This window comes from Exophiala oligosperma (assembly GCF_000835515.1).
Source record: "Exophiala oligosperma strain CBS 72588 unplaced genomic scaffold supercont1.4, whole genome shotgun sequence".
Taxonomy (NCBI): Eukaryota; Fungi; Ascomycota; class Eurotiomycetes; order Chaetothyriales; family Herpotrichiellaceae; genus Exophiala; species Exophiala oligosperma.
Genome location: NW_015622821.1, coordinates 2,516,529 through 2,536,116, shown reverse-complemented (window position 1 = coordinate 2,536,116; position 19,588 = coordinate 2,516,529). Strand labels below are relative to the sequence as shown.

At 50.4% G+C, this 19,588-nt stretch overlaps 8 protein-coding genes across 9 annotated transcripts; 3 read left to right on the top strand and 5 right to left on the bottom strand.

Moving 5' to 3' along the window:
- The first annotated feature begins 154 nt into the window (after nt 1-154).
- On the top strand, nt 155-4,634 carry PV06_05010 (uncharacterized protein). Its single transcript, XM_016405975.1, has 2 exons — nt 155-589; nt 640-4,634. Exons 1-2 carry the CDS (start codon nt 454-456, stop codon nt 4,167-4,169), a joined length of 3,666 nt encoding a protein of 1,221 aa, XP_016264181.1. The 5' UTR covers nt 155-453; the 3' UTR covers nt 4,170-4,634.
- PV06_05009 lies at nt 4,485-8,059 on the bottom strand (the record flags this gene model as incomplete). Of its 2 annotated transcripts, XM_016405974.1 has the most annotated exons (5): nt 7,064-7,704; nt 6,213-6,964; nt 5,741-6,164; nt 5,280-5,614; nt 4,917-5,162 (listed from the first exon to the last, which is right to left on the bottom strand). In XM_016405974.1, the coding sequence occupies exons 1-5, from the start codon at nt 7,671-7,673 to the stop codon at nt 4,917-4,919; spliced, it is 2,367 nt and encodes a 788-aa protein (XP_016264180.1). In that variant the 5' UTR covers nt 7,674-7,704. The 2 variants fall into 2 exon arrangements, with proteins under 2 accessions (XP_016264179.1, XP_016264180.1); XM_016405973.1 differs by adding an exon at nt 7,736-8,059 and having other exon boundaries at nt 4,485-5,162; nt 5,280-6,964; nt 7,064-7,679.
- Nucleotides 8,060-8,255: 196 nt separating this feature from the next.
- Nucleotides 8,256-9,657, top strand: PV06_05008 (uncharacterized protein). The gene is made up of 2 exons (XM_016405972.1): nt 8,256-9,301; nt 9,354-9,657. The coding sequence occupies exons 1-2, from the start codon at nt 8,311-8,313 to the stop codon at nt 9,569-9,571; spliced, it is 1,209 nt and encodes a 402-aa protein (XP_016264178.1). The 5' UTR covers nt 8,256-8,310; the 3' UTR covers nt 9,572-9,657.
- Nucleotides 9,602-10,449, bottom strand: PV06_05007 (uncharacterized protein). The gene is made up of 2 exons (XM_016405971.1): nt 10,215-10,449; nt 9,602-10,079 (listed from the first exon to the last, which is right to left on the bottom strand). Exons 1-2 carry the CDS (start codon nt 10,359-10,361, stop codon nt 9,876-9,878), a joined length of 351 nt encoding a protein of 116 aa, XP_016264177.1. The 5' UTR covers nt 10,362-10,449; the 3' UTR covers nt 9,602-9,875.
- A 691-nt stretch (nt 10,450-11,140) lies between these two features.
- PV06_05006 (uncharacterized protein) lies at nt 11,141-12,373 on the bottom strand (the record flags this gene model as incomplete). The annotated part of the gene is made up of 1 exon (XM_016405970.1): nt 11,141-12,373. One exon carries the CDS (start codon nt 12,371-12,373, stop codon nt 11,141-11,143), a length of 1,233 nt encoding a protein of 410 aa, XP_016264176.1.
- A 135-nt stretch (nt 12,374-12,508) lies between these two features.
- On the bottom strand, nt 12,509-12,847 carry PV06_05005 (uncharacterized protein; the record flags this gene model as incomplete). Its single annotated transcript, XM_016405969.1, has 1 exon — nt 12,509-12,847. The coding sequence occupies one exon, from the start codon at nt 12,845-12,847 to the stop codon at nt 12,509-12,511; it is 339 nt and encodes a 112-aa protein (XP_016264175.1).
- Nucleotides 12,848-14,379: 1,532 nt separating this feature from the next.
- Nucleotides 14,380-17,105, top strand: PV06_05004 (uncharacterized protein). Its single transcript, XM_016405968.1, has 3 exons — nt 14,380-15,257; nt 15,309-16,427; nt 16,497-17,105. The coding sequence occupies exons 1-3, from the start codon at nt 14,827-14,829 to the stop codon at nt 16,906-16,908; spliced, it is 1,962 nt and encodes a 653-aa protein (XP_016264174.1). The 5' UTR covers nt 14,380-14,826; the 3' UTR covers nt 16,909-17,105.
- Nucleotides 17,106-17,290: 185 nt separating this feature from the next.
- Nucleotides 17,291-19,065, bottom strand: PV06_05003 (uncharacterized protein). Its single transcript, XM_016405967.1, has one exon. The coding sequence runs from the start codon at nt 18,717-18,719 to the stop codon at nt 17,373-17,375; it is 1,347 nt and encodes a 448-aa protein (XP_016264173.1). The 5' UTR covers nt 18,720-19,065; the 3' UTR covers nt 17,291-17,372.
- Nucleotides 19,066-19,588: the final 523 nt, after the last annotated feature.

Below are 19,588 nucleotides of genomic sequence, written 5' to 3'. Positions count from 1 at the left end.
TATTGCTCCTCGTCCTTCCGGTCAAGTTGGCGGTGAAATCGGGCGGCTACATTCCTCGCAAGGGATGTGGCCAATCAGCGCGCAGAGGGTTTACGTCGTCGCTTTCTCCAAATGTGAATCGAAGATTTACCAATGACATGAGAATTCAGGTCCACGCACCGTTTTCCATACACCCCTGCGCAATCCGCTTTCTCTCTTGTTCTGCCTGTTCAGGCTTGCTCAAGTCATTTTGTCTTCTGTCTCCGTGATAGATACGGCCTGTGGGAGTTCCTGTCCGGTCTGTCATCCAGGTTGCTTCTCGGGTGCCACGTGCTTTGTGCTTTGTTTGAAGAGAGAACAAAGGCGAGGCATGGCTACCTCTTACCGCTCTTTTCTTCGTACAATTCCTGTCTGTCGCAGACGGATCAGACAATTTTGTTGGTTGTGATTGTTGTACATGGGGATTCCTACATCATGAAGTTTGGCCGAAACCTCCCTCGAAACCAAGTCCCGGAATGGGCATCGTCCTACATCAACTACAAAGCCCTGAAGAAACTCATCAAGGCGGCTGCCGAGAGCGAAAAGCAGGATGGCACTCTCGATCTTGCCGGTAGGATGGGTGTTGACATGGGGAACTCGGGCAATGCTCATTTGATTTAGGATTTTTCTATACGCTGGACCGCAGTCTCGAAGACGTGGACCACTTCTACAACAAAAAGTTCCAAGACTTCTCCCGTCGCCTGAAACTCCTCGAAGACCGCTACGGCAGCTCCTCGGAAGCCGTTCACCTACTCGACCCTGACGAGCGGGAGGACTTGATGGCAGCGCTGCTCGAGTTGCGAGGTCAATTGCGCAAACTCCAGTGGTACGGGGAAGTCAACAGAAGGGGTTTCATCAAGATCACAAAGAAGCTGGACAAGAGAATACCTGCTGCGAAAGCCCAGAAGAGATATTTGGAATTGAAGGTCGACCCGGCGGCCTTTGCTACAAATGCGCAGTTGTTCGTATCTTTGAACAAAATCAACGAATCCATTGCCTTGTTGAACGAAGCCCTTACCACGACGAAACTTGACGATGTCGCTTCTGTTTCTTCGTTGTCGATCAAGCGCACAACTTCACGGCCAACACTTGACATATCATCGGAGCAACTGGCCAAGGTTGAGGCAATGATACGTCAAGATGACGCCAAAGGCCTTGAAGAGTGGATCAACGGGACAAGTACGCCGTCTACAGAGAAGTCTGAACCCGCACGGCAACAGCTCCTGAAGACACTACTTCAGAGAGCCATCACGAGCCGGAGTAAGGAGTGCACAGCTTTTCTATTGCGTGAAATTGTCTTTCTGGACGACCACGATGACATCAACCAGCGGAATTGCATCCATCGGTTGATCATTTCAATCGGCCGAAAGCAGTCGAACTGTGATCATGACTCTACGATTACTCCCTTGCCAGGAGTCGAAAAAGAGCCACACAATTTCATCACACCTGCCGCCGATCCCTCAACACAGTTGAAGCGTTCCGTTTTGCAGGATGACCAGCGGAGTCTGATTTTGACTCGCGATGATGCTTCGGTAGCTTTTCTCGAGTTCCTGCTCGATAACCTGCAGCCCGTGCAACGTCCTGCATTATTGGCTAGGGACAGTGCCGGGCAGACGCCTCTGCACTTCGCGGCCGAATACGGTATTCGAGTCATGTGTGAGATCATCATTGAGCATCTCAAGGCTTGGAAACTCTTCAATATGTCGAATGGAATTGACGGCCCTCAATGGCAGGATAACGAGGGCTGGGCACCATTGCATCTCAGTGTCATGGGCGGTCACCCCTTGACAACCAAGGCTCTGCTTGACGCCGAGGAAAGTGTCGCCCACGATCTGCCGCGCACATCGATTCGCCAAAACTCCCCAAAATCGTCGATCGCATTGGCCCTGGCAACAAAAGCAAATTTCATCGAGATAGTACGTCTTCTGGTCATTGCCGGAGTAGACATCAACTACCAAGATGAACAAGGCGATACTGCTCTCCATGTGGCTGCTAGATTTGGCCACTCTGAATGTGCTCGTTTGCTGCTGGAAGGCTCCGATATTCAGAAAGCCAATACTGAACTTTGCGAAACCACTTATTCCTGGACTCCGTTGTTCATCGCCTGCGTGGATGGCCATCTGCCAGTTGTGGAGTTACTCATCGAACATGGCGCTGATCTTGAGCGCGTGGACTCTTCCGGTTGGAATGCCAAAGAGCATGCAGCGTTGAGAGGTCACGTGAGTATTGCGCAACGACTTGATAGCATCATGCCCGAATTTGAAGGAGACTCGGACTCGTCGCTGGGGACATCTCCTCCAACGGTACCTTCTTCTCTGAATGAGAGAAACTCGAACGGCCTCGGCTCTCAAGCCCCGACTGTCAAGATCAGTGAACCAATCAAGACTTTTGGTCATCGATATCTGACAGATACCAGTATGATACTGGTAAGCCTGGGGACGATGGATACGAGGAAAAGTATACGAGCGGTCAACCTCGATCGAATCCCGATATCGAATGCTCACACCACACAGCTTGACACAGCACTTTCAATTGTTGTTTCCGCAAAAGGTGCAGAAGGCGAAGCTGAAGTTATTGACTTGCCTGTACAAGATAACATCGCCACAGAGCCCATCGTGTTTCATGCAAAAGATCTTTCTACGGTGAAACTGCTTTTTGACCTTATCCCGACATATGCTGGATCCAGGGAGCGTATTGTCGGCAGGGGTGTTGCGCTGCTTTCCAGCGTCAAATCGAATATAGGGACGAAACGCATGCCGCTCCAGGGAGATGTCACCGTGCCCATTGTGGCGGCTAACGATCTGGAGGTGATTGGCTCTGTCACCTTCAACTTCCTCGTCATTACCCCGTTCAAGCATCCAAACATGGTGGTCACGGAGAATCAGACATATTGGAAGAGTATGACATCAACTATGGTCATTGGTCATCGTGGCCTAGGGAAGAATCTCGCTGCGGGCAGGAGGTCGTTGCAACTTGGTGAAAATACCATCCAGTCATTTATTGCTGCCGCCAACCTGGGAGCGTCCTACGTCGAGTTCGATGTGCAACTGACCAAGGATCATGTTCCTGTCATTTACCACGACTTTCTCGTTAGCGAAACGGGCATTGATGCTCCCGTTCATACGCTCACTCTTGAACAATTTCTTCATGTCAACGACATGCGTACCCCACGACATTCTCGACCTGCTTCGCCGGCGCCAGTCGAGAACCCTAAGATTAGCAATCTCAAAAATAGCGACCCCCGATTCCCCAGAATGCGATCCATGTCCGTGGGCGGTGTGGATCGCGATGATACGGTCGACATGGCAGAGCGCATGAAACATACACGGGACTTCAAGAAGAAGGGGTTCAAGGGAAACAGTCGTGGTAATCATATCCAAGCGCCCTTTGCCACGTTAGAAGAGATGTTTATCAAGCTGCCGAACAACGTGGGATTCAACATTGAAATGAAATATCCCATGCTCTCGGAAAGCGAGGAGGAAGAAATGGACACATATGCCGTCGAACTGAACTCCTTTGTCGATACGGTACTGACCAAAGTCTACGAAATGGGCAAGGGACGGAACATTATATTTTCGTCATTCAACCCGGACGTCTGTTTGTTGCTGTCGTTCAAACAGCCCAGTATACCTGTGTTGTTTCTCACCGACGCCGGCACCAGTCCGGTCGGTGACATTCGCGCGACAAGTCTACAGGAAGCTATCAGGTTCGCATCTCGATGGAATCTATTGGGTGTCGTGAGTGCAGCGGAACCTTTGGTTGCGGCGCCACGGCTCGTCAGGGTCGTCAAGGAGAGTGGACTTGTTTGCGTCAGTTACGGGGTCTTGAACAACGATTCGACGAAAGTGAAATTGCAAGTCAAACAAGGCATCGATGCTGTCATTGTGGATAACGTGCTTGCCATCCGACGAGGGTTGACGGGAGAAGATAGGAAGAAGGATTCGCAAAGTAGCGGTAGTGGAAATTACAACTCGAGTCGTAAGACGGCGAATGGAAGTTTGGAGAAGAGCTTGATGGGAAGCACGGAGAGTTTGGAAATTCCTGTACCCGTCACGGTGGAGAGGACAAGTGAACCGGAAGAAATCCACATCCACAAGAAAGAGGAGGCTGGTGATGAGGGAAACGGTACTGTCGTCGGCGAGCGAATGTAAGGATCATCGAAGAAGGAGGAGGAGGAAGAGGAGGAGGAAGAACTTTTCAACATTCAACATGAGTTGGAGGCCAAATGTACAGCGGAGCAGTGTCTGATTTCGTGGTCGACCCCTTTGAATAAGGGGTTGTGGATGACGTTGACGTTGGACGTTGGACAGTACAAAGTATAGTGCATGGCAAGGGCGTTTTTGTTCTCCCCTTTTGGTTTGGAGATTTGGGAAATTCAGACGTCTGTTGAAAAGAAAAAATCAGGCCACATTGGGATAAGCATCAAGTGATCGAGGAAAGCATCACTCATTGGGTCTGTTTTGGGCACGTTGAAAAAAAGGTGATCCATTGTTGCCAATCAAGGACACCCGTAAACTCGGTACAGAGTGTGAGAGGGTGTATATTTGTACATACATGTCAGGACGTACATACGATTCCCTAGGATTCATCATGATATTGTTACTCCTCTTTTGCCCTAACAACAACAACAACAAGTTTACATGTGTGTGTGTCTGTGTGTGTGAGGTTTGATTCTGTATTTCAATGTCCTTGAATGGGGAAAGGGGAAAAATTCTTTGGTCCCCAATCATGCATGTGAAAACCAAGTCATCGAAGTAACTAGAACAGCTCGGGGAGAGGCCTTTCTAGGAAAGCCCTTGGAAGGAGAAACCCACCAAAACAAACATACAGACAGACATGTAGACTCACGTTTTCCTAACGACATGTCTCTTTTTTTCGTTCGCTTCCGGGGTTTTACCTCACATCAAGCACGCCTCCTTTTCGGACGAGTGTAATTCACTTCCGCCGACTCGAACCTTTTGACCTCTCGACGTATTGGGCCTGCGTGACCCAGGCGCCGCCGCCGCCGTCGCAAGAGTGGCGCGATTCGGGTCAGGAAGATAAACGTAAACGTCGATCAACCATTCGTACCAAACCTTGCGGTCGTCCGTTCGACGGTGCATCGTGACTGTCAGTTCGGACTTGTCGGGGACCGTCAATGGTGTCTGCAAAACATACGACGATTAGCTTATCGCAAAGGTAGTATTCATCGTGATGGACAAACAGATAGGACTTGAAAGGACGAAAGACGAAAAAAAACAAACAAACCAAGAAACACACACCTTGAGTGGAAAAAATATGGGAAACCAACTTATCATTCCTTCACTCTTGGCATCCATTGTATTTGGATTGGTTGACAATTCGACACCCTTGTAGAGGACCGTTTCAAAATACCCCGCCAAACCGTGACACGTACCACGGTTGGGGATGGGAAAGGTGAGGGTCGAACTGCGAGCGTTGTGTGCGTTGCTCAGAGCACCGTCTCCAGTTGGAGTTGGAAGAGATGGGTTGGGATGTTGGAATGACCATGTCGTGCCGATTATGGGCGTCGGTGGGGTCGGTGGAGTCGTTTGTGACTGGGACAGGGACAGTGGAGGTTGTGAAGATCGCGTATGTGCTTTGGAATAAGGCATCGGTCGTGGTGGTGGTTGTTGATGTTGATGATGATGTTGTTGTTGTTGTTGGGTCGTTGACGAAGTTCGCGTGGGTTCTGACGGAGGGTGAGGGCTCGAGCTTGAGGGACCTTGAGATTCCGGGGTCATGGTGCTCAGATGATCTATGGCGTTGAACATGACGACGTAAGGGGTCTCGGGGGCGCTGGGGTTCGTGGGTGTCATGCCGTGCATGATGTCGGCGTGAAGCTTTGGCGTGGCGATGGGTGTTATGTGGGCTGTGTACGATGCGGGAATCGAAATGCCGTGGACAGGGTTCACGAGGTGTTGAACACCGTCGAGACATTCAGGGGAGAGTTCATTGTCTGCGAAAGAACCTAGGAGCTCGGAGATCAGGATGTCGATCTTGTAGGGTGTCGATGACGAGCCTGCAGCGGCTGTCGCAAGAAGGTAGGTCGAGTCAAGAGATGGAGAACCGGTGTAGGATTCTCGAGCGGAAGCTGCAGTGGTGGCGCCGGTGGAGGGCACACCACCGTCCATTCCATCTTCCTTTGGCTCCTGGTTGTAAGTGCGGGACCTGAATGGAGTGTTTGCGCCACGAACCGGACCTCTCCATGTTCTCATGTCGGATTTGACCAGGTTGACCTTATTGTTCCATGTCGTGGCATTGTGTCTTTGGAGCAGTACATAGGCGTTGGGATTCTTCTCGAGCGCCCACATGTCAATCTCGACGCCGACCTCCTCGCTGGCTTTGAGGGCTCGGGTGACGAGAGGACCGCGGCCGGCTCCGACGACAGCCACCACAACCCGACCGTCCGGATTGGAGGTGGGCTTACCTTGCTCGATCCAATCGTGGAGGGCGCGGGCAATGGCCCGTTCGTACCAAGCATACTTGACGGGGTCTTTCTCAAAGACCTCGTACGTGATGCTTTCCAGATTGACGGTCAAGGGTTGGAGGGGTGCTTGAAGATAGTCTTGGTATCCGGCGCTGAAAATGGAGAGAGCATCTGGAACAGGTTGCTTGTTCTGCAGATTACGCATGTATGACAGGTGAGGCGTGGGGTCTTTGATATGCGGAGTTTCGACTGCTTCAGATAGAGGTGGAAACGATCCAGTGGTCGGGGCAACGCCGTTGGAATTAACAACAATGGGTCCGGTATTGCAAAGCAGGAACCACGGGGGTGTGCGTAATGTAGAGAAACTGCTTATGAATGACTGGTGAGCTCGAGAGAGAACTGGATACCCTTTGGCATTCTTGGAAAAGATTTTTGAGTCCAAGGTGATCAATCGTACTGGTTCCGAATACCAGCGTGACTGAATAGGAGTCGGTGGAAGGAGTTTGGGTAAAGACAGTGCTAGAAGTACATTCTCAGTATTGGGTCAGAGATATCAGATGGAGGGGATGAAGAAGCGCCGGTTGGTAAGGTACCAGCACTTTCTTACAATTTGCTTACCTATACACAATCTAGACGGATATTTACATATCGATCTAATCATGTCCCAAGCCTCCCATGAACCAAAAACATCTAGTCTCTTTGACTTTGATTCATCGGGATCGGAGAATTGCTGACGCGCAAACGGGGCTAGATCGCCCATTTCGTCTTCCTGGTCGTCTGCGTTGTCGATAAGGGGGAACCAAATATAAAGCTGCATGTATGGGCCTTGGCTAATTCCATCCAAGATTGCTCGGGCAAATTCTGCGATTCCACTGTCGACAGCTCCTTGACCTCGTAGACGTGGACCAGGAATGACAACATAAGTGACACCGCAGAAAGCAGCATATGCCAGCTCTAGTTTGAGAACCTGTCGCGATACATCTGCAATAATAGGGTCTGGAGAGCTTAGGTCGATCCAAGAACTTGTGACCCCGATGATCTGGCTGATTGACTCTTCAGGAGTCAACGGCGTATCGGCTGGAGTGAGTGGTGGAATGACGATTGGTGAAGCATTCTTGGTCCTCGTGATGTCCTCCCCGTGGAGGATCGAATGTTGTGAAAGGGATGTGGAAAGAAGCGTCAAGACCCGTGAATGAAAATGTGGTGTAGTGATGGGACTAGTCACCATATCATACTAGGCACATTGAGCTCAGTTTTGGCCTTTGATATATGGGAACAACCACGACTTACATTGGCAGTATGGGCGGCTTGTATCGTTTCAGCCGTGACTGGCAATGCTCTCTTGGGATCATGGTGACCAATCACAAAGCACGGCAGGGTTTCCATTCTGAGCAATTTGAGATCTTGAGTCTCGTGGTATGCTCCAGAGAAGATAATCGAACCAAAAGTCCAATATCTGACAACCACTGATTGATTCTTCCGTCCCACCTATATCCAAGGCTTGTCAGGGAACGATACTGGCCGGCTCGGTAAGGCTATGCGAATAACAGCACCGTGTTCATCTGGAGTTGCAACACAGGTATTATGAGCATCCTGGCAGGTGTTTAATGATTTTTTGCAACTCAGAAAGTACCGCAAGGCTCAAGAAACCAAGGCTCCCGATACAAGAAAAGTGCAAGGGAGGAAGAAATACCAACGCCCAAAACGTGCTAGCGTCTTCCTGCCGCCAAGATTCGGCGAGGCTGCGGAACGAGATTCGGAGCTCAACTTGAGATGCGCAGCAACAATTTATTTTGTCCTTTCGACCATTCAACCATTGACATTCACCGATCCATTGTCGCAGCATCTGAGCTGCTCAAGGCACTATGAGTGTCGCAAGATCCTCAGAGTGCGTCTTTTGTCTATTTTCCCGTCCTTCACGCCCTGCTTCGATTGCTCGCCGCAGATTCCACTCCTCCCCCGTCCATCAGAAGCGAAAGCCACGTTTTCCCAGTGTCAAAGCTGCAGTCAATGAGATAGATCTCAACAAAGCCGGCCAGGATCTTCTGAACGCAGAAGCAAACAAAGATTATGCCTCACAGAATTACTCGCCCGAGCAACTTGCCGCCATCAAGGTAGCACAAAAACTTATCGACCCTGAAAAGCTGTACAAGACGACAAGCAACCGAAAAGATCCCTGGAGAGTCAAGTACTACGATGATCTGGCGAAGATAGACCCCGTCGTGGATAAGCCAGTACAACACCCCTGGACAAATCTCGATGACAATTCGCGGCTGAAGACCGATGAAGAGTTTGAGGACGACCTCGTCAAGCTCATGCACGAAATCCCCAGTCCTCGGAATGAGGATGATTTCGATACAGCCCTTTGGGACAAATTCGATAAAAATCTTCGATTGACTGTCGGAAAAGAGGAAGCAGAAAGGCACCCTCGGACCGCAATGGTCCCAGATTTGCCAAATATTTCGCCTCAACCTCCCAAGACCAAGCAGGTCCGGGGTGGAAGCAAATTTGACCAGGAATCGCCTGCTCTTGCTACGTTGATGCACATGACTGGGCTGGACAGAAATGCGCTTCTCGGACTACGGGTCAAGTCAATCGTTCAACGTACAGTCGCAAACCAGACCCGTTTGGGAAAGATCCGAAAAACCTATTGGCTGTCTGTGGCTGGAAATGAGCAAGGGATGATTGGCATAGGAGAAGCTAAAGGCGTAGAGGTCGGAGATGCGTTAATACAGAGTCAATATCGAGCGATTCGAAACATGAGACCGATCATTCGGTACGAAAACCGAACGACTTTTGGAGATCTGAGTGCCAAAGTCAGTGGAACCGAGTTGGAATTATACGCGCGACCACCAGGTAATATTTCGTCACAGTCTTGCTGGTTACTGGTAAGCTAATCAACGAACAGGATTCGGTCTCCGCTGTCAAAAGTACATCTGGGAAGTTTGCAAGGTCGCCGGCATCCACGACCTTGCCGCCCGCGTCACACGATCGAGAAACCCTATGAACACGGTGAAGGCGACTGTGCAGGCACTGTTGGGCCAGAAACATCCTGAAGATATTGCAAGAGCTCGGGGGAAGAAGCTGGTCGACGTCCGCAAGGTGTACTATGCCGGACAACTATAACTCTTGTACATATTATTGTGGTGAATGCGACTGAGAGAGGACTCGGGAAAAGATTCTGTACAAGACATTTTATCACTTGATCCAAGAAGAAAACAAAAGATGGGACCCGTCACATTCGGAAATTGGTACTTGAATCCCGCGTAACACCAGCCCAACTCGAGTCCTTGCACGCCGAACGCAAGATCGCAGTAATTGTAGTTTGAATTGTCGTGCAAAGAAGGAAAAATTCATTTGTCGTCGTGATAACGTGATGGTTTTGCGGCGTGAGAAGCGTCCCCCATTCCACAGCTGGACCCTTGAGTGATCATCGTCGCTCGCCGTCTGCGAAACCTCCCCCTCCTCCCTCGTCGTCCATGGAGTCCAACTGCCCTTGCTGCAAGACGATACTGTACACGCTCGCCTTCATCAGCGTATAGACGCTCGCGACCTTGCGCTCCAGCAACCGGAGACCTTCCGCGATTTCCAGGGTAATCGGCCCGCTTGACAGAGTCGCCAGGGTCGAAGACAGCTGGCGTGTGAAGTGTGTCAGCTTTGTTGTATGTTTATCAACGCCGAAAGTAAATCTCAATGTGTGTCACTGATTTCCAAACCACCAAGAAAAGAAGAACGAAAAAGACACCAAGATGAAAGAAAAGAAACATACTTCCTTCATGTTCCTCGATAACCTCTCATATTCGTCCAAAACTTCCTGTTCCAATGGAGACACACCGGATGATCCTTGTCCGGTGAAATTGAGGATCGAGGTTTTGGACTCGTTGTTGTACGTGGCGGTATTGGTATTATCATCCATGGCGCGTCCCAATTTTTCTTAGTTTACGTTTTCGTCGAGGCGAGTGAAAGAAGCAATTGAGTTATGTCCCGGCACTTTTCAATGTTCCAGCGAGAGAAAGTTCTGTGTTGAATCGTTTTCCGCGTCGCGCGTTTGGTTACCTACCTCGGAAAGGAGTGTATACAAATCTTGGCAACATTGATCAGACACAGTTGGAGTGGAGTATTTTAAGGTGTCGATACATACTATGCCTGTGTACACTTTGTAAAGTAAAAAGGACAAACACCTTGTCCTAGTTGACAACTTGGTGCATCGTTGGATCAGATTGTATGCCAGAGGCATGTAACTCAAATGTATTCTCTAAAGTGTGTTTACGGCCTACAAGAAGAGCACCAAGGGGTTGACCACCGGTAAACACGATGACCGAGCCTCTTCTTCGCTTCAGTCAGTACCTGGCATTACATAGTGGTACCGTTTACACATTATTGGATCTCGATCAAGCCAATGTCATCCATCATTTTCACAAATGAAAGTGGTCATCCGTGGTATGGAAATCCAGGCCAACGGCCGACTATTCTTCTCTCTACTGTACAATTTCTCCTTTGCGCAATCGACTGTGCTCTTAAAAGGTATCTGCTGCTGCCAGCATTTTAGGACATCCCACTGATCCGCCTTAATCCCATAAAACCTCCATGACAAGGAAAGCGGCAAGCTGGAAAAGGAATGTCATTCCATCCATATAACACCAAAAGCGCCCAACTGAAACAATGAAACACGTCGCGGGCTATCGTAATGCCAGCTTATCGAGAAGACCGCCAAAAAGACAACAAATACTCAGCAGAGCTCGGAAGATGCGGACTAGCGAAAGCGAGCATACAAACATCGGTGATACAACCCAACACAAAGACTCGCAGCAACATGTTGGGGATAAAGGCTCCGATCATATGCCCAGTGACCATGGCACCAACGAACTTGACGAACGAGCCCGACTTTGGTGGGGCAGGTGGTATCATGACCACGTTGTTTTCGCTATACATGGAAAAGGTTGGCGACGGCATTCCGGGCGAACCCAACCCTGGGGAGGGTAGACCTGGAGAAGGAAGGCCTGGGGACAGCATTTTCGGCGACAGTGGAAGGAAATTGTTCCTCTTTTGTTCATAGAAGGACACCTTCTCTGGACTGATGGAAGGACGAACTTCGTTGACAAGTGGGCTCCGTGGTATGTTTTGGGTAGACCACGTTTCTTGAACGCCCAAGGAAATGGACCTGTTGCGAAGGGTGAGTGTCTCTTTGCGAAGCACGGAGTGCATTGTCGATTTTATCCCAGAGAGTTCGGTTTGCAGAGACATGTTGGACCCATTCATATCGTTCCTCATCATCTGTACTTGGTGTTGGAGATCCTTAATCTCGTCCATGGCATGGGCAAACCGTCGCTGCCAAACAAGTTCCGGATTATGCGCATAGGCTGGCGGAGGAGTAGGATGTTGACCTAGTTGTGAGAGATATTGCTTTCTCTGAACCGCAGAAGTGGGCGTGCGTCGAGATTGTCGAGGCACCGTGGGATAACTGGTAAAGGTGGCATCATTGACCATCGGACTCCCCCAACTGGCTGTACTGCTGCTGACAGGGGTGAACTCGTCGTCCTCAAACCGCCAAGGAATGTTTTCGAAAGTAGTCTTGAGCGACCTAATTAGTGCATCGTTTGGACAGTCGGCAGTGTCAACGACGAGTCGTGTAGCCTTTGGGGTTGGAGGAGGAGTGTCCTCTTTGGTACGTATCCGGTCCAGGGCGGTCTTGACCAGTGGTAGTAGATGTGTGAGAGCCCATTCGCCAATGCAGTCAACCCATACAAGGAATTGGTTGAAGTGTTCATCCTTGCTAAGGTCAAACTTGCACAAGGGCGCCATGCAATATGCCTGGCCATGGTCGATCCAGTGTATGTTCACGACGGCAAAAGAGTTTTCAATGACACAAGAGAATGTGATGGGCAACTCAGGCATCATTTGACCCTTCCATGCTTTGGCATAGAGCATCTGCAAAGCGCGTACACAGCAAGCCCCTCCCGTGGCACATTGGTTGTTGGCAACCTCCAATCGTTGCTCTCTGTCGCCAGCATGAGCACGTTCGAATATCAAAAAGGGACAATACACAGCTGCACCCGGTGAGATCTATCCCGTGTCGAAGTGCACGATGGTACCTGTCGTCACCAGCCACGAGGGTAGAATGTTGAGCTCTTCCATGGAGAACGCAGCCGCCGAGAAACCGCAACCAAGTCCGGATCGAGGAATGTTGAGTTCATAGAGGGGCCCCATCTGGTTGATAGCACGTTCCGGGAGGGCTTCCCTGCTGAAGTATGGTATCATACATCTTGCCAGTCGCGGTTCGTTATCAATAGGCGGAAGGAGGTTGGGTGGGAAGAGAGGAGACGGTCCAAAGCCCTGTCGGTCTTTGTGTTCTGTCACTGGCCATCGGGTCAGCTTTGGCAATACCGTTTGAGAAGGCTTCATGGTTCAGCCGGGCTCGCTACTATCCTCCGAGGACGGACAGCATGACATTTCAAAGGTCTTTACCTTGGAACTCCCATACACTTCGTCGGGCCATTGTAATGGTTGTCCTACCGGTGGCGGCGATTGCATATGCATTGACGTCTCGAGGACCAGCATTTCCCGTCGCAGTACCATGTGTATTTGCAGCACTTGTAGCCTATGCTTCGACCTTGGCGATTGGCGAGTGTTATGCTTTGATCATGCAAAACTTTGACGTATCCGACTTACAACCAGGAATGACAGGACGGCCAGTACGAAATTCGATCTCGACGCGTTTCCGTGAGCGAAGAACCAATTTTACGTGTTACCCGAGAGTCAGTGCCGGATTGGCCGTGACCCAGTCACTTGAATTTGTGTTCGGTGCTGCATCGGTGGGTATTTGCGGCCGTGTGGAAAGGAAAGTTGGAGCGATGCAAGCAGCTCTCATCGTTGCAGGCATTTTGCTAGCATTGACATTGCTATTAATAAGTGTGTTAATTCGATGGAAGACGGCCCAAATGATTCCAAATACTAGAGAAAGCGATGGTGATAAGAACAACGGATGGGAACCGGTAGTGCTGGGACGTCCGAGTGGATTGACTCGAAAGATCAGCCTCCTTGAATCAGGCGGTCAAACCAGGTTCTCTGAAATCCGCAAGAGAAATAAACTCAACGCAAGCCTGACGGGAGGATGACGAGTTGATCGCAGCTCTGTGTCGACAAAATCCGAGACTTCCACGCACATTAGTACGAGGCAGACAGCATATCGAGATAGCGATGCATAGAAAAATGCTCATGTGGATTCTGCAATGGCTAACTCGGAACGAAATGCATGAAGACGCGAAAGAGCGAGATATGGTACATAGGTCTTTTCAGAAGATGGTCGGTAGAAACGGCAAGGATCGGATTACATACACGATTCGGTAAGCACCTGCAGCCGGGTTGTAAGCGTCGTACTTCGTACATTTTAACGCTTTACCGGGATTTGTATGGAGTATAAAATATGTACGGATTTAGGTTGCGAGTGGGCAGCAGTGTTTTTGTAGGCCGATGGTAGCATCAGAATGCCAGCGTACAAGGTTCATAGGTGTGAAGAAATCAAAAAGGAGGAAGCTCAAGCAAATACTCCGCGCAGTAGTAGTTCAAGCTTGTACAAAAGGCACCTACTTACACAATACTAGGTACCTACTCTAGCTGAAAGGGGGCTTCCACAACTACTCGTACAAGTAGGCTCGTTGGGCCCATTAGGCATACAAGTGCCTCGGAACTAGGCATAACTTACTAGGTCTCTAGGCCTTGAGTAACAAGTCTCCAGGCTCTGGGTTGGTTGAAAAAGTTAGTTAAGCATAAGCTACCACGGCAATAGTTTGTCGCTAGTTAGTAATCATCCCACTAGCCCGGGATTAGACATTGCCGCCCCCATGTTGAGAAACTCATCGGCCCTTCGCAAGCTGCGTCGTCCCGCTCTCGATGTCGTAACTCCGTACGAGGCAACTGATTTCTTCCGTACGTTGGTCGTCGTCAAGGCGCCCCGAGCGTGCATCATCTCCATGATCAACCGCAATACCCACAGATTGATGACATCGGTTCAATCATAATAAACTGTTGACCCTCCCACCATCTACCACATGTTTTCAAGCATTTCGTTCTTCCAGCACCGTATCTAGGTATCGATTCTTCATCGCCTGCGAAGAGTAGAGAACACCTCTCGGAACATCCCCCGCCTTCGATTTATCGCCCTCGAATCTCTTCCAGCTTCAGAGAGCCTTCCGTCCACGCTTGTTCACTGCCGAATCTCCACCCTTGCATCATCGACAGAGGAGACTTCCGGAATTTTCTGTCGCATCCGCTGCAATCGTCGCAGTTGAAAGCAATTCCGGTGGTCATGCACCTGTGAACGTAGGCGATAGAGAAATAATTGCACAAAAACATCAAGTTTGGGAAACACAAGAACCGCCAATATGGATATCGTGGACCGTGATATGCAAAGGGCCGAGATGCAGGCGACGAGGACGTTTTCGCAGGAGAGCAAAGAACGCCGTTCATTGCGCAGTCAACCATCAAGAGAGTCGGCTCTCTCCAGTTCGTCTGGGTCGAGCACCTCTACGACTCCGTCGATGGGCAGAATAGCCACCGCAGGCTATTCCAATCCAGAAATAGTCACAAGAACAAGAACGCATCCTATCGAAGATGTCCGCACCGAAACGCACCGCCTGCAGCAGGTTCAAACTGTTGGCGCCAGCCTCAAATCACGCGCGACTAACAAACCACTCCCGGAATTTGGAGGTGGGAAGCCATATCCTCCCATGCTCCCGGCGCAGGAAGAATACGTGGTGGAATTTGATGGGAAAGATGATCCTACTCATCCACAAAATTGGCCTTTCAAGAGAAAGTGAGTACCTTCAGCCCAGCATGGAAACATGGAGGGTTAACTTGCTTTCAGGTTCTATATCGGAGCCATTCTGGCATACACCTGTCTAGGCAGCACGTTCACATCGTCCGTCTTTTCCGCCTCAACTTTTTCGGTAGCCGCCCACTTTGGCGTAAGTGTCGAAGTAGCAACTCTCAGCACTTCTCTATACGTGCTTGGCTATGCTTTCGGACCTTTGATCTGGGGGCCGTTTTCGGAATTGCAAGGGCGTAAGCTTCCTATCCTAGTAGGAGTCTTCGGCTTTTCGGTATTTTGCTTCGGCTGTGCCGTGTCCAAAGACCTACAGACTTTGATGATTACTCGATTTTTCACTGGATTCTTCGGCTCCTGTCCCCTGGCCGTGGTCGCTGCGGCATTTTCCGACATGTTTGACAACCGCCAACGAGGTGTTGCCATTGTCATATTTTCTTCCATGGTGTTCATGGGACCTATGCTCGGACCGTTCATTGGAGGTTTCATCAACGAGTCGTATCTAGGATGGCGCTGGAATCTTTATCTGCCAGGAATCATGGGCTCTTTCGCCTTGATTCTCGTCGCCCTTTTCCTGCCAGAGACGTACGCGCCTGTTGTGTTGGTCGAGAAAGCTAAAGAACTGAGACGTCGCACCAAGAACTGGGGTATTCATGCAAAGCAGGAAGAAGTTGAAGTTGACTTCCGGGAACTGGTGACGAAGAACTTTTCGCGTCCAATTCGACTTTTGGTTTCGGAACCGATCATCCTTGCCATTACCATCTACATGTCCTTCATCTACGGTCTTCTCTACTGTTTCCTGACCGCCTATCCGCTGGTCTTCCAAGGTGTTCACCACATGAAGCCTGGTGTGTCTGGCCTGCCATTCTTCGGCATGGTTGTGGGTATCTTCATCGTTGCCGGATACATCATATTTGACGCCCGGGCCTACAATAAGAAATTGCAGGCGAATGGTGGCATCCCAGTCCCAGAATGGCGACTGCCACCTGTCATCGTTGGAGGTGTCCTGTTCGCTCTCGGCCTTTTCTGGTTTGGCTGGTCCGGATATCTGGAATCGGTGCCTTGGATCGTTCCAACACTGTCCGGTCTTTTCACCGGCTTTGGGCTATTAGCGATTTTCATTCAGTGCTTCAACTACATTATCGATTCCTACCTCATGTTGTAAGTGTTATTGGGCCCTTTTGGACCGGTGTATGTTTGTCCCAGACGACTAACTTTGTTATTCCACAGTGCTGCCTCGGCCATCGCCGCCAACACCTTTCTCCGTTCTTGTTTTGCAGCCGGATTCCCGCTATTTGCACGACAAATGTTCGATAATCTAGGTATTAATTGGGCTGGCACGCTATTGGGCTGTCTTGCAGCTATCTGTGTACCCATTCCGATTTGTTTCTACCTCTTCGGCAAGAAGTTACGACAGAGGTCCAAGTTCGCGCCGACAATGACCGTCAAGAAATCGCCCGCAGACGAGGAATCGAGCGTCAGTGACAGTGACAACGAGACGCGGATGGTGGCTTTGCAGGCCACGAGAAGTAGAGCCGATCATGACGCCGAGATTACACATCGGTCTCGAACGAGGACGAATGGATCCATTCCGACAACGACAAACGATACCAATGTTCAAGGTTCCGAGAAGACTAGTTGAGCGGTTTTCGGTTCGAATAGAACAAAAGGATATGTTGATATGATGAGATTAGTGTGAAGTTGTGTTGAGTTGGTGTTGATGATCTCCTTGATCAAATGTTTGACTATTTGTCAAGTGCTGATATAATGAATAACTGTATACCTTGGAGATTATTTTTTATCCTTTCTATTAATGTTGGATTCCAATCTGTGCCGAAGACTATTGTTTTTTTCTTGTTGATGTTTCACATTCGTTCTCTCGGTACCTGAATTTGTCGAGGTATGTTGACAGTTTGTACCATGAACAAAACTCCGACCCAAAGTTTGTGTCTCTTTTTTCAGACGACCCCCGACGCCTTTGCGTCCTTGGACATTTTGGGCATGGGGCCATTTTATATTAGGGGGTTTTTATTTTCATTTGTATTCTCTACGCTCCCTACTTCCGTATCTTACTTGTAGTCGTTGTCTCGTGTGTGTGGAAAGTCGTCAAGAAAACCAAACGGCGGTTGCGGCACCAGCTCCTTCGTCCAACTTTGTCCTGGCGACCTCCTTCATCTCCTTGCCGTCCCAACTCAAAACAAAGACGAACCCTTCCTCGCTGTCGGTCATGGCCAGGTACTCGACCCCGTCGACCGTGGGACCCGGCTGGACGGCGTTGGCCCACCCTCCGCTCGTGGCAGTCTCGTACATGCACAGTAAGCCCGCGTACGGGTCCTGGGTGGCCGCTTTTGTGTTTGCATTTGCATTCGCACCATTGCCATTGCCATTTGTGAGGGTGCCGCTGCCGCTGCCGCCACTCGTACTGCCGTTGGCCGAGATCAAGGCGTTTGAGGCGGCAGAGGACGTGTCGATCCTCCCTTCCTCCGTGAGCTTGTACACCGCCACGTAACCCTTTCTGCGAGGGTCCAACCCCCTCGTGCTGGCGTAGAGGTACCGCGGCTTCGAGGCGTGACTGAAACTCGTTCGCACCTCGTCGGCCCAAAACTCACTCTCGACCTCGCCGGCCGGGATGATCCGGACGCCTTGCTCGTGCTCGAGAGTCACCCCGCCGTCGGACGTCGAAAAGACGTCGACCATGCTCGTGTGTTCCTGCAGGCAGTACACGTACCGACCGGACGGGTGGGGCCAGACGTGCCTGGGGCCGTCGTTGGGCCGGGGCGACACGTGCTTCTCGCCGGGCGTCACGCGGCCGCCGTCGACCGGCGAGACCGAGAAGGTCCATATGCAGTTGCGCCCAATGTCGGCCACGTACAGCGCCCTCTGGTCCGGCGAGAGGTCGGCCGAGTGGGCGCCGTGGCGGAGGCCGCCAAAGTCCATGACGCTGCCGTCGTCGCGCTGAGAAGAGGCGTCGAGAAAGGAAATGGTCTGGAGAGGCGGTACTGGCGTGGGTGACGTCGAGCGTGTCGTGTCTCGTTTGGTGTCGCCGTTTGCCTGAGAAGGTTGCAGAAGAAAGCCTCCGGTCTCGCGGTCGATGACGAATACTTCGCCTGTAGCGCCCCCGGCAGAGTAGACTGCTACGTCGCTCGCGCAGACGTATCCGCTTCGTGATTGTGTCCGTGCCGTGCCGAGAAGTGATATTTGTGTGGGTGAGTGCACGGCGTATGCGACCACGGTGGGTGGTTCTGTCCAAGCGGTGGCGTAGAGTGTGCGTGTCCCGTCTGGTCTCGGAGAGGTGAGGTGTAGCCAGGAATGAGACCCGATGGCGGAAGAACGCTGGACGATTTTGAGTGTGCTCGATGAGCACGATTGAGAGGATGGTGTGAAGCGAAGAGTATAAAGTTGTGGTGTGTTGAATGTCCCGACCAAGAAGTCGAAGCTCTGTGATTGGGACATGGTGGGTAGTAGTTTTGATGGACAGAGTGAAATAGTAGAGTTGATATGATGCTGTCTAGATGTAAGGCCCTAATTGGGAAAGAGGGAGAGTCTATCAAGATATAGACCTGGTCGTCCTGTCTGAATAATGACAAATGTTGGTGTATCACTTTGTTTGTCTGACGTCGAGGTATTCTGTTTCTCTAGTGTCATGTATATCTTCCCGTCGATTTGTCTAAATCCTTGACTCGCGTGCTGAGTAAGGCCTCTGAAGGGTCGATCACCTTCGGCTATCTGTCAGAAGCTGGTTGATCAAGTCTCTTTGAGAAATATAATGCCTTGTGCACGTTGACTTCCACTCGTCCAGCGGGAAGAATACATGGTCGAACATATCATTGTTGTACATATGGATATTGAAGACGGCGGTTTCGGTTCGGCATGTGGATAATCCAAAAGTCCGATGTCCCGCTTCCGATGCAGAAAGTACGGAATGCGAGAGTAAATAAGAAATTCCCCGCATACAAGCCAGACAGAGCCTTGTCCGGTATCCGACCATGTCGGCCCGCAACATGGCGGATAAAATACGAATACACAACTTCAAAACACCTGGATAGTCCTTCCTTGCACGATCACGACGACCATGTACGGAGTACTCGCGGGCTTCTTGAATAACACAAAGGAGCTTCTTTCAAATCTGTAAAATTCCCAGCTTTAGCAGATTCAAGGACCATTCTTTGTTCTCATTGAGTCAATGACGCTCACAGACTATATTACTGGCTGGCATGTTCTGAAGAACAATGCTGTCTGAAAGAGCTTTGTTTAACTGGTGCTCATTCATCCTTGGACCGTGGGATGTACATGTACTGGGGCAAATCCCGTAGTATTGACAT

Excerpts from the sequence above, each read along its gene's own strand:
- PV06_05004 (XM_016405968.1), top strand. The coding sequence starts at position 14,827 with ATGGATATCGTGGACCGTGATATGCAAAGGGCCGAGATGCAGGCGACG. Across the intron at positions 15,258-15,308 it reads AATTGGCCTTTCAAGAGAAA|GTTCTATATCGGAGCCATTC; the intron begins GTGAGTACCTTC and ends ACTTGCTTTCAG. Across the intron at positions 16,428-16,496 it reads ATCGATTCCTACCTCATGTT|TGCTGCCTCGGCCATCGCCG; the intron begins GTAAGTGTTATT and ends GTTATTCCACAG.
- PV06_05010 (XM_016405975.1), top strand. The coding sequence starts at position 454 with ATGAAGTTTGGCCGAAACCTCCCTCGAAACCAAGTCCCGGAATGGGCA. Across the intron at positions 590-639 it reads TGGCACTCTCGATCTTGCCG|GATTTTTCTATACGCTGGAC; the intron begins GTAGGATGGGTG and ends CATTTGATTTAG.
- PV06_05003 (XM_016405967.1), bottom strand. The coding sequence starts at position 18,719 with ATGTCCCAATCACAGAGCTTCGACTTCTTGGTCGGGACATTCAACACA.
- PV06_05008 (XM_016405972.1), top strand. The coding sequence starts at position 8,311 with ATGAGTGTCGCAAGATCCTCAGAGTGCGTCTTTTGTCTATTTTCCCGT. Across the intron at positions 9,302-9,353 it reads ATTATACGCGCGACCACCAG|GATTCGGTCTCCGCTGTCAA; the intron begins GTAATATTTCGT and ends ATCAACGAACAG.
- PV06_05007 (XM_016405971.1), bottom strand. The coding sequence starts at position 10,361 with ATGGATGATAATACCAATACCGCCACGTACAACAACGAGTCCAAAACC. Across the intron at positions 10,080-10,214 it reads TATCGAGGAACATGAAGGAA|CTGTCTTCGACCCTGGCGAC; the intron begins GTATGTTTCTTT and ends TTCACACGCCAG.